General features: G+C 61.7%; 1 protein-coding gene across 3 annotated transcripts; it reads left to right on the forward strand.

The window, feature by feature from the left end:
• Positions 1-451: 451 nt before the first annotated feature.
• Positions 452-11,008, forward strand: FXYD6 (FXYD domain containing ion transport regulator 6). 3 transcript variants are annotated; one of them, XM_064470809.1, is made up of 9 exons: positions 512-586; positions 1,848-2,210; positions 7,371-7,433; positions 7,669-7,707; positions 7,836-7,910; positions 8,047-8,083; positions 8,368-8,417; positions 8,535-8,577; positions 9,149-11,008. In XM_064470809.1, the coding sequence occupies exons 2-8, from the start codon at positions 2,105-2,107 to the stop codon at positions 8,561-8,563; spliced, it is 399 nt and encodes a 132-aa protein (XP_064326879.1). In that variant the 5' UTR covers positions 512-586; positions 1,848-2,104; the 3' UTR covers positions 8,564-8,577; positions 9,149-11,008. The 3 variants fall into 3 exon arrangements, with proteins under 3 accessions (XP_064326880.1, XP_064326879.1, XP_064326878.1); XM_064470810.1 differs by lacking the exon at positions 1,848-2,210 and having other exon boundaries at positions 452-586; XM_064470808.1 differs by lacking the exons at positions 512-586; positions 1,848-2,210 and adding an exon at positions 5,936-6,483.
• The last annotated feature ends 333 nt before the right edge of the window (positions 11,009-11,341 follow it).

Below are 11,341 nucleotides of genomic sequence, written 5' to 3' on the forward strand. Positions count from 1 at the left end.
GCTCTCGGGGGGCAGCGAGCAAGAGAGAAAAGCCTCTGCGCCGTGTTTGCCAGTTTGCCTACGTGGGTTTTCTGTGAGCCTCGGAGTTGCTCTTGCTTGCTCGCCGTTCCCCCGCCACCGCCGCACCAGGTGCACGCCGCGGGGCAGAGTCCAGGCCTGCTCTGCGGTGCGGGAAGGGACGGTTCACAGCCCGGCACGTTCCCCCTTCGCGGCCGCCCCCCGCACGCAGCCTGACCTGCTGCGGGGGGGTCTCCGAGCAGCCCGCTGCAGAGCGACCCTCGCGTCGCCACCGCCCTGGGCAGCGCGCACACGCTTCGGGAGCCCAAGTGCCGCTGGGCAGGGCGGGCAGCGCCGCCTGAGCACCCCCGGGGCGGCGGCGGGCGAGGGCCGGACCCCCGCTCCCCGGCGGGGCGGCGGCCCCCGCTCGGCTCGCCCCGGGCATCGCCCCCCCGCCGGCCGCAGGCGCCGCCCCCGCCCCGCCCGGCCCGGCCCGCCCCGCTCCCCTTTGTGCGGCAGCCCCGCTCCGCGCACACGCCGCCCGCCCCGCTCCGCTCCCCTCCGCTCCCCTCCGGCCCGGAGAGCTCAGGTGGGTCCGGCCGACGCGGTGCCGCCGGCGGGGCTGGCTGGGGAGGGGGCGGCGGGGCGGGCTGTCCGCCTCCGGGGGTCCCTCCCGCCTCCGGGGGTCCTGCCGCGGCGCGCCCGGCTCGTACCGGCGTGCGGGAACCGGGCTGCGGGTGGCGGGGTGCGGCGGCGTCCCGCCGTGCCGCAGCCCGGGTCCGCCGGGGAGGCCCCCGGGGCATCGCCCTGCGCCCCGGGCCGCCCGCATCCCCGGCCGTGGCGGCTGCCATGGCAACGCCGGGTACCACGGTTTCCCTCATCCCACCGTTGCCTGGTTACCAGCCCCCCCCCCACCCCGTGCGGGGAAGAATGCCCCGGCGGACCCGAGAGCACCGTGGGGAGACCTCGGGCACGCCCGGTGCTCCGCCGGCCGGCCGGGCTCTGGCGCGGGGGGATCGCGGGGGACGGGGGGCGGACCTCTCGCCAAGTATTTGGCAGCGTTTGGGCTTCTGTTGTTAAATATTTTACTAACACCGTAGCAATACATAAACACTGGAGCGCATTATCCCGGGAAGGCGTACCGGAGGAAGGGAAGAGCGTGTCTCTCGGGGTGTGTAATTAATGCTTCCTGAAGAAACAGATACCAGAGTCCATGTGGTGGTACTTGGATCTTGCAGGAATATTTCTGTGGGAGGGAAAGTGACAGGTGGTTTGTGTGGATGTGAATAAGCTTTGCAGCGTGAACGAGCAGCCTCTCAGGAAAAGCTGCATGTGGGTTAGGAGTTGAAGCCGTCCCCGCACCTGTTTCAGCAAGCCCGCGGTGCTCCGAGGTGCTGTCGGGCTCCTTTGCGATTTTTAGCTCTCCCGGGTGGTTTTACTCCCGGTTTGAAATGAAGGCAAGCCCAGAGACTCCCTGGCCGCGCGCAGCGGGAGCGTGGTTCCGAGGCAGTGCGAGGCGGGGTGATTGGGAGCGCGCAAGGGAAAGCTGCCAGCGTACAGAAGTGCAGTGGCTGCAGAGCCGGGCCACCTGTTAGAGCGTGCTCGCGGGCCTCTGGAGAATACCCCTGTGCCTGCGAGGCGTGGGGCTGGCTGCACCTTCCTCTCGTCAGGCGAGTGTGAAACACACATTTTAGCTGCCTCCTTGAAACTTACCCGTTCAGGAGAGTCACGGTTTTGCCAGGAGTTTAGACTTTGGTGTTGAGGACAACTCCCCAGCACGGCAAACTGGCAGCTTTGTGTCTGATTGCTCCCCTGTGTTTTCCTTTTGGGCTGTTTGTGTGTTTCCAAAGCATAAAGAGGCCACCAAGCTCTGCGGCTGTTGCATCGGCGTGCCGCGTGGAGAAGGTACTGCTCGCACCAAGGGGCTGTGCCACCTGGCTGTCCTTCCTCGCGGCGTGCAGGCACAGCCGTGCTGGCAGGGACGACGGCTGTGCCTGCTGGGGACTTCTGTTTGCCTCGTGCTCGGTGGTGGTCGTGGCTGATGGCAACAGCAAAGGAGAGGATGGAGAAAATGTCCGCTCTTTGATGCTCCGCTGAGCACGGTGGTATGGTGGTACCCCAGGACACGTGGGAGCTTGAAACAGCTTCTCCTAACGCTGCTATTTCAGTGTTTTCTGGTGATCTGGATTCCTCTCGCCACCAGGACCTGCCAGGTAACCTCTGCTTTGACTCACCTGTTTGACTCCCCTTGTGCTGGTGCCCGGCCATGCCCCGCTCGGCGCGCAGAGTCCAGGGTTTAGCTAGCGTGCGGCGAGGGCTGGGGAGCGCTGGTTGTGGCGGAGGACAGGAGAGTCCAAGCAGGTGCACTCTTCAGGTTTATAGCACCTGATTATCTGTTAAGCAAATGAGGGGAGAACAGGAGCAGCAAACTGAGGTGGTGGAGGTGGTTGCTGCTTCCCCGGAGCCGGGAGCTGGGTTCTCTGCCGGCTCTCCCAAAGCCGGCGCTGCCAGGCAGCCATTAGCTCGACAGTCATTATGCTGGAGGTTTGCCTCAAATGAAGGGCTGGCCTCCCTGTTTTGTGCCCACCGCTTCTCGTTTGGGGAAGCGCGTATCGTCAGGGTGGGCCGGGGACTGCGCGTGAGCCCGATACGGCCACGCAGTTTGGCTGAGGCTCCCTGATGTCTGCCTGAGGCTGGGAGAAGCCCTGCAGGAGGCAAGTTTAATGCTAGGGTACAGGTAAGGGATGCAGCACAGGGCACGCTCGGAGCCTTGCTTAGCTGTGTTCAGCGATTCCCTGTGGTCGTGTTTCTTGCAAGCATTGACCTGGTCAGGGCCGGTCCGTGGGGGTCTGCATGTGTGTCTTGTTCAGCAGAAGCGGGGCTGAAGTTTGGGTTCCTGCGGCTCCTGCAGAGGGTTTCCTTTGAATATCCTCTGCTTTGGGGCGATACCCCAAACCTGGTCTTCTATCCAGTCAGCCTTTGATTCAGCACCAAATTTGGGAAGTGCCGTCTGTATCAGAATGGCAGGGTCTGGAAATCTCTCCTTCTCTCTCATTTAGGAACACGAGGCACAAAACCAGGCACATTAATAGCTGGATTGATGCTGACATGAAATGGCAGAAGAGCACATCTATGCATAGCTGGAAATGTTCATTCACACATGCACGCTCTTAAATGCTCCAGGCAACTGAGCGCTGCTGTCACGGTCTTGGGGGCTTTGCACAGAAACTGGAGATTTTAACTAGGTCTGATCTTCAGGAGATGCCCTGGGGACTCCTGATGGGAGGAGGAGGCTGCCCAGTGTTATGCTGTGGTGGCTGGGACTTGACAGGGCTGATCTATATAAAAACAATGAAAGGAAAACGGGACTTGAGGATTCAATGCCGTTACAAATTTACCTGCCTTGCTCTGGCATGATTTGCCATGCAGTGGAGAGCTAGTCAGTGGGCAGGAGGGACTGGGTCGGTCTGCCCAGATTTCCCCCCTGCTCCTCGGTCTGCGGCGTTGCTGCTTTCACCCGGGAGCCTCTCCCAAATGCCTGATGTCCTCCTCCCGGCACCTGCTCTCGCTCAGCCACGCAAGTGGGAATGGGGGGGTGTAAATATTTGGTTTTACCTCTTAAAACTGGTCGAGGTGAGAGGGAAGGAGAGCTCTGGGTACCACTGCCCTGCTTCCTGTGCTGCTCTGCCTCTCTCCGTAGTAAGGCAGATCTTGCAGTTTTAACAGGAAAAAAACATGTTTTGATTCACTTTGCATGCGAAGTGCACCATGCTGCCCATTACCTGTGGTTTGTACGGGTGTGGGGCTGCTGGGTTTGGTGACTGCAAACTTTGTGTCACTAATAGGGAGGAAACAAGGAGATTTCTGCCCAGCGGCGCAGTGTGGGTGAGGAGTGGGCCATGCCCGCAGGGCCGGGCACGGGGCTCCGTGGCTCATCAGGCAGCTGTTATTTTTCCACTCTCTCAGTGCAAAGGCACAGCTGGATTCAGCGTGAACAGAGGGCAGGGAGCGGCGCCTTCATGCCTGGAACATTGTGGTCTGAAGGCACAAGCAGGGAAAACGGCAGAGCCTTTGCAATGTTTGCTCTTCTCACTTTATTTCAGCTTCACGAAAAAGTGGGTGGGCCAGCTTGAAACAACCCAAAAAACCTGTGGCACTTCGCAAAGCATATGCTTCCTTGGAGGAGAACTGGGCTCATTTGCGCTCCAGAATGCTGTGTTTGTTTTTCTAGCAAGGACACCGCCAATCCTGATGGCTGACTCGTGCAGAGAGAAGTTTAGCATCCGGAAGTGTGTGAATTTTGGGAATTGAGTTAGAAAAACAAAGAACATATGTGTGCTGTGTGCTTGGCTTGGCAAAAAAAGTGAACTCTGCTGCACTAAATGCAAGGAGCCAAAAGCTGAGCAGAGGATTGGAAATGTTGTCTGTGGCTGAGCCGGGCCCCAGCGCTGGCCCGCATCCTCAGGCAGCTGCGGAGGGCCGGCGGTGGGAGAGCGGGGAGCAAAGCCTTGAGTGGGTGCCGCAGTGGGGACACGTTCACTTTGGCTAGTGCTGGCAGCACACCCAGGCAGCCAGCAAGGCAGCTCGTGCGTTTTCCAAGCCGCTGTGGGACCTCTGGCCCGCGTGTCAGACCCTCTCACCGTTGCAGGCAGGGCTGCCCTGAGCTGTAAAGCACCTTCCCAGGCGCCAGTGGGAGCACCCCGAAATAGAGAAGGTGGATGGTTCCCGCGTGATGAGTGACTCGGGCTGAGACAGAGGGCTGTGGGGCGCAGGGTGAGAAAAACTGCCTTCGGGAAGTGCATTGGGGGCTGCCCGGTGTGGGAGGGGAGCGCGCCCGGCCGGCACCCCTGCGCTCGCGCCGGGGCTGCAGGCAGGAGGGCTCGGCCCCTGGGAGAGGGTTCCCACGCACTTTGGCTGGGGTCGCAGGGCTCAGGGCAGGCCAGGGGCGGTTGTGAATAACACAAAATTCCCGAGTGTGTGCTCCGGAGGATGTCGCTGAGCTGCTGCTGCTATAGTAGTCAAATAACGGTAAAATAAACAGTAAAAATCTGATGAATGATTTGTTCAGAAAATAAAGGCATCATTAATACGCTATAGGAGCCAATTAGTACGCTTCATCTAGCAATGGCATGTGCTGTATTGCATCTCCTTGTGCACATGCAACACCCTTGTATTGGGTAATGACACTGATTTTGCGCCAGCAGCCGTGGCCGTAAATAGGTAAAGGACGTGAGACAAAGGACGTAGGAAAATGTGCAACTCGGAGTTACTGTATCACCAGCTGTTGGGTTCTTTGTACGTGTTTCTGAGACCTGGTAATTATGCAGAATTATGTGCCTCAGCAAATGAGGGGGCTTGTCTGGGCACAGGGAGCCGGTGGCACGCTCCAGCGCGGCGTGGCAGCGCAGCCCCGCGCTACACAATGGCAGAAGCAGCTGCAGGCAAGGGAAATTAAACCCTCCAGTGTTCAGATAACACACATTTACTTCAAAATGACAAGACATGGAAGGGGAGGGAAGGACGTGAGTTATCATGGGACGCAATTTGTTATGATGAATAAATTGGGTTCTGGAAACATACTGCCCGTGTTTGTGGGGCTGAGCGCGGTGCTGGAGGCTGCTGCCTTCGTGGGCGCGATGGGAGCTGGCTCCCGAAGGCAGCACCGGGGACCAGCCGTGGAGCGAAACGCCACTGGGGCCAGCACGGGCAGGCTGGTGGGCACTGCTGAGCCCACTCCACGCGTGCCGTGTCTGGGCACTTTCACAGCACAGACTGGGACAAGGGGCCGCAGCAGGGTCTGGGGGACCCTGGTGCCCCGAGGAGCCAGCCTGGGGCAGCTGCCTCCCCGCTGTCACTGGCAGCCAGGTTGGGCTAGGATGGAGGTTGCATCCAAATCAGGTCAGGCTCTGGCAGGGCTGAATAGCACCACGCTGGGGATCTGCATCCGTCAGCTAGCTGAATTCCTGCTCTGTCGAGGGCCCCTTTCTTATCGGCCCTAATCCAGCACAGCAGCTGCAGCAGCTCTGTAGCACTCGGTGCTATCAGTGCTGTGCAGGGTGCCCGATAACCGCCCCTTCCCCTCCTGCACCAGCAGCTAGCCCTCCTCGCGCTCCCGCACCATGTATGGCCACCGAGCACTGTCCTCGGGGCGCTCAGCGGCTGCCTGGCAGCAGCAAAACACAAACAAGCAGAGCCCTGCATGGGTGAGCGAGCTGTGGGCAGCCAGGGAGGCAGCGCCCAACCTGCCTCTGCGCTCCCGAGCCCCCGGCTGCTCCCTGGAAGGAGGCGCGTCTGCCAAGCCCTCTCCTCCTGGCGAGGGGCGTCCCCCACATGCAGCCACCCACCACGAAGGGGCGGCTGGGTCCGCAGTGCCCTGTGTCAGCCCGCGGGGTGGAGAGCAGCAGCTCCCCTGGCCCTGCCTGGCCCCTGGCGAGAGGGAGAAAGGATGCTCGTGCTGGCCCCGCTGTGCTCGGGGCCGGTTAACAGGTACCGTGTGTGCTGGCAGGGCCCTCCCTTTGCAGAGCAGCGGTGCCTGCTGTTGGCTGGTCCCAGCAGCAAGGGCGACCATCCCAAATGGGTGCAGCAGCAGCAGCTCAGGGCAGGGAGATGTGCAGCCCCTGCCCAAGCCGGCAGGGCGTGTCGCAGCCCGGCCGCAGTGTTGTTACGCCCAGGCTGGCATCCCTTGGCGAGGGTCTGTGCTTCCCACACCAGGGCAGTGTGTCGGTGCTGGTGAAGGGCAGGGACAGGCTCAGCTGTGAGGGGGGACCAAGGAGTGTTTTCGGTCTCTCTTTGCTGCGGCAGGTGAGCGTTGGGAGCTGGGAGGGGCAAGCGCGGCCGCCAGCTCGTGTCCCACCAGGGCCACTGGCCTCATTGTAGGAATGAGCTGTAATTGCTATGCTAATTGGGGCAAATTAAAGTATGCTCTGGGTGAAGGGCACAGCGTTGACCTTGATGGAGAGATCACAGCCCTTGTGCTGGCCCCATTGCCTGCAGTGCAACCTTGAGACTGCACCGAGATCCACGTCAGAAGCAGAGCCAGCGGTGCAGAGGTGGTTGCAAACATACCACAGAACCCCACAGAAAGTCTGTCTGTCATTTTGCTCAAACCCTTCCCCTGTTTTGCGCCTGCGAGCTGCCGTGTCCCCCTCAGGCTGGGGGCAACTATGGCACCAGGTATCGTGGCCGGGCCCCCAGGTGTTTCCCGGGGCCAGCCTGGCTCCTTCTCCCAGCGTGGACCGCGAGGGCTGTGCAGCCCTGCCTGCGCGCACAGTCGGGCACGGGTTGCCTGTCGTCCCCGCCGTGCACCTCAGCCCTGTTGCGGTGCCCTCCATCAGCGGCCCGGGGGCTGAGCCTGCTTCTCCCCTCTCTCACAGCGGCCATGGAGGCAGTGCTGATCTTCCTGTGCTCCCTGCTGGTGCCGGCGGCTGTGGCAGACGGTAGGTGCCGAGTGCTTCCCGCATGCAGGAGGTGGCAGGGGTGTGGGAAAAGGCTGTGGGGCCCTGGAGGACAGCTGCCCCTCCGATCCAAGGGGGCTGGAGTGAGGTGTGGGCAGTAGCCCTGGGAGCCCGCAGCCCTGTCGAGGTGCCTGCACTGCCAGGGGGGCAGTGGGGGGCTGCAGGGGCTCTGCCAGCAAGCTTGCTCAACTCACACCCCTTGTCTGCTTATTTCCAGTGGCCACCCAGGAGAAGGAGGAGGACCCCTTTAACTATGGTGAGCATCACCGTGCACGGGGATGGGTATGCTGGCAGGGAGATGTGCGCGTGTGCGATGGGGAGCAGAAGAGGCTGCCCCCGTCCCTGAGCCCAGCAGGAACCAGCCCCTGTGTCTCTTCCCCCCAGATTACCAGAGCCTGAGGATCGGGGGGCTGGTGTTTGCCGTGGTCCTGTTCACTGTTGGGATTCTTCTCATACTCAGTAAGTTGACGACCCGGCGGGCACTGGGTGTGCGGGCCAGGGCAGTGGGGGCTGTTCCCACAGGGGGCGGCCATCGGGAAAGGCCATGGCCCATTCCCACTTTGGCCACGCTCATGGTGTTTCTCTCCCCTTGCAGGCAGGAGGTGCAGGTGCAGTTTTAACCAGAAGCCCAGGTGAGTGAGGGCAGCACCTGCCTTGGAGAGCCTCTCTGCCCTGTGGTCAGCTCTTCCTGGGCTCCCTCCTGCAGCTGGCAGAGAGGCTGCACTCTCAGAGCATCCCTGTCGGGTGCCTGGTGCCCAAAGCAGAGGGATGCTCTGCAGCACAGCTCCTGGGTGGCAGAGCAGCTGGGCCTGCTCCCAGGGCACTTCCCTCAGCATGGCCCCGCGGGGTCGGGCAGCCCACCCGCTGGGACGGGGTGCAGGTCGCAGCCGCTCTCACTGTGCACCGTTTCTTGCAGAGCTCCAGGGGACGAGGAGGCTCAGGCTGAGAACCTGATCACCTCAAACGGTAAGGTCGCCTGTCCTGTGCCGCGCGTGCTCTGCTGCTGTTTCTGGTTGCACTTGCCTGCTTGTGGAGCACGCAGCTCTGGGCAGCCGCTGCAAACCACTCTGCTCTTCCTTGCAGCAACGGGAGCACAGAAAGCAGAGAACTGAACAAGAGCCATGCGGTGAGTCCCAGGGCTGCTGCGGCCCGGGCCGGGCCAGCGTGGGTGGTGGCACCAGGGCCTCAGTGCTGGGAAGCAAGCGGGGCCAGCCGGGGCTGCGTAGGGGGGCAACTGCAGGGTTCTGAGTAGACCAGTCTGCTCGGACTGGGCAGCTCTGCATCCCCAGGACAGAGCAGGAGCAAGCACTGGTAGGGGCTGTGACAGGGAAACGTGCATTGCTGGCAAGGTCCCGGGTGTCCTGTGCTCAGCAAGCCCCACGCAGCCCTGCAGGAAAAGGAAGCATCTGTCCAGATTTTCCCTTGCCTTACATTTTGTTTCCTTGTGCTCCTCCACCCCCAAGTGGTTTTATTTTTAGGGCCTCTAGAGAGCTGAGTGCGAGTCCCCTGGGGCATCTCGCTGCTTGCCTGCAGTCAGAGTTCCTCCAGCTCCTGGGCTGTGGCCCGCTGTCGGAGAGGGGGGAATTCTGGAGCCCATGCTGGCAGGAGCACCGTTTGTGCTGCTGGTGGCCAAGACCCGGCAGGGAAAGGCAGCAGTGCTGCTCCCAGCCTGACTCGCCGCTCTCCTTCCCGTGCAGACCCAGAGACCCGAGGACAGATGCTCGGACTGCAGATGCCAGTGGCCTGTGAGGAAACTGAAATCGCAGCAACAGGTCCCTCTAAGGAGATGCGAAGCTGCTGTGTCTGTGTTACCCTCTGTACGTCAGCACCGGTTCTCTGTTTACTAACCCGACTAAACTCCGCTCGCCGTCCTCTCTGCCTCCAGTGGTGTGTAATGTTGATGTGAGATGATCATTACTTCTAGGGCTAGTCGTTGCTGATGTTGTAATAGTGACTTTCTCTTCACCTTTCCCGTGCTGTGCGTGTGATTCTGGCTGTGTACGACCGGCAGGTGCTGCCCCTTTGGGCTGCCCCCCAAGCCCAGGAACGGGAGCCGCAGGGCAGGGTGGCACGGGCTGCGGTGCACGGAGCCCTGCGTCCCCCAACCCTTCCCTGCGCCTGGAGCCGGGGGCTCGTGGTTCACCCTGGCTGGCTTTGGGCAGGGCTCGGGGACCGGTCCTGGGTGTTTTGGGGGCCGGCCCAGCGTGGCTCTGGACTGCGCGTTGCCGTTTCAGCAATAATCCTCCTGCGCGCCCCCAGCCCAAAGGCAGCCGCGGCGGGGGGTGAGTCAGGTGGGGACATCCCACAGCTTGACTGCCCTAGGTGGTGGCACCTCGGTGCTGGATTTAAGGCTGAAGGGAGCTCCCCTTTCTCGCCTGCTCGGTCCCTGTTTGTGTCACTGGCTAAAACCAAGCCGTCTGTGTGGGATGCAGTTTTAAATGTGAGGAACTGCTGTGGTGGCAGAGAAGCCTGTGAAATCCCCCAGCACGGTGACACTGTGAAAGAGGGCAGCTGTGCAGTGGTGACCCTGCTAACCAGCACAAAGCAGCTCCTCACCAACGCTCTGCCTGTCCACGAGACAGAGGTGGGCAGGTTAAAGTCTCCGAGGGCTAAAGAGAAACACGGACTGAAATAAAGGTCCTGTCCTTGCTTGTCTCCGGCAGGGAAGGGGCAGCGGCATTTTCTCCTGGTGCTCCCTGCCCTTCCTGATGCCTTGTCGCTCCCTGTGCCGTGGTCCGGGACACGGCCACCGGCGTCAGTGCTGCGTGTTGTCCCGTGGCGGTTACGTGTCGTCAGCCCCCCGATGCCAGCTGCCCCTTCTCTCCACAGAGCCGCAGCGAGCGATGCTCAGGGGCTTTGCACGCCTGAGCTTGCACGGTGGCAATGCCCTGGCTCTAGAGGGGCGGAGCCCCGAGTCCATCATCACCTTGTGTCCACTCGTGGGTCAGAGGCAAACCTGTGAGTCTGGCCCCTTCCCCAAGCCTGTGCTCATGCAAAACCGTGGCCTCAGCTGGGGCTGGGGACTGCCGGTGTGGTCACGGGTGCTTGCCAAGGCAGGGTCAGCCTGGGCAGCAGAGGGAGATCCCCAGGGCTGCATTGAAACGCATCAGAGCACCATCCACATGCTGGGTTCTTGACCTCTGGGATGGTTTTGAGAGGGGTTCCTGCTGTGCCCACCCACCTGGTGGCCCTGCCTCCAGCGTGGGCTGTGACCCTGTGTGCTTTGCATCCTTTGGTGGCGCTGGGAAGCACGCTCCGGCCCATCTGTGCGAGGCAGAGGGACCGTGTCGCCGGTACCCTGTCCCTTCCCTTCCTCGTGGCTGTTGCAGAGCTCTGCTCACCTCCTGCCTCTGCGCCGCTCCGCAGCCTGGGCAGAGCAGGCCCCGTGCAGCCCAGCCCCTGAGAGTCAGCTGTGTGCGTGTCCCGCCTCAGAGTGCCCGTGGTGTCTGTAGCGTGCCATCGGTGTTAACATGAAACAAAGAAATCCCTGTGGTGTGTAGAAATGGCAAAATCCTGACTGTTGTAAAATAAACCGAGCTGTTGTGTTTCCTTTTAAATAGGCGAGTGTCCTGCTGTGGTAAAGGACTGGTGTGTTCTGTGCTGTGACCTAAGAGGGGGAAAGGAATAAATTATTGTTTCTATCGGTGCCTGGCTGCATCATCTCAAGGGCCGTGGCGTTTCCAGGGCTCGGGGGACAGGCTGCGGGGAGCGGGACTGGGGCTGAGGGCTCCAGCTCAGCCAGGGAGGCTGGCGGGGCGAGCCGCCGGGCAGCTTCCCACACTGTCCCTCTGCGCTGGGCAGCACCGACAGCCAGACTGGGGCGGAGGGGAGCAGTGGCAGCGCACCCCCCGGGCAGCACAGACGGGCTTTGTGCTAGCAGCGGCGGGCTG

The sequence above is a fragment of the Phalacrocorax carbo genome, chromosome 21 (assembly GCF_963921805.1).
Source record: "Phalacrocorax carbo chromosome 21, bPhaCar2.1, whole genome shotgun sequence".
Classification (NCBI taxonomy): domain Eukaryota; kingdom Metazoa; phylum Chordata; class Aves; order Suliformes; family Phalacrocoracidae; genus Phalacrocorax; species Phalacrocorax carbo.

Coding starts and splice junctions, on each gene's coding strand:
- FXYD6 (XM_064470808.1), top strand. CDS start 6,117: ATGTATGGCCACCGAGCACTGTCCTCGGGGCGCTCAGCGGCTGCCTGG. Junction 7,434..7,668: donor GCCGGCGGCTGTGGCAGACG/GTAGGTGCCGAG, acceptor GCTTATTTCCAG/TGGCCACCCAGGAGAAGGAG. Junction 7,708..7,835: donor GGAGGACCCCTTTAACTATG/GTGAGCATCACC, acceptor TCTTCCCCCCAG/ATTACCAGAGCCTGAGGATC.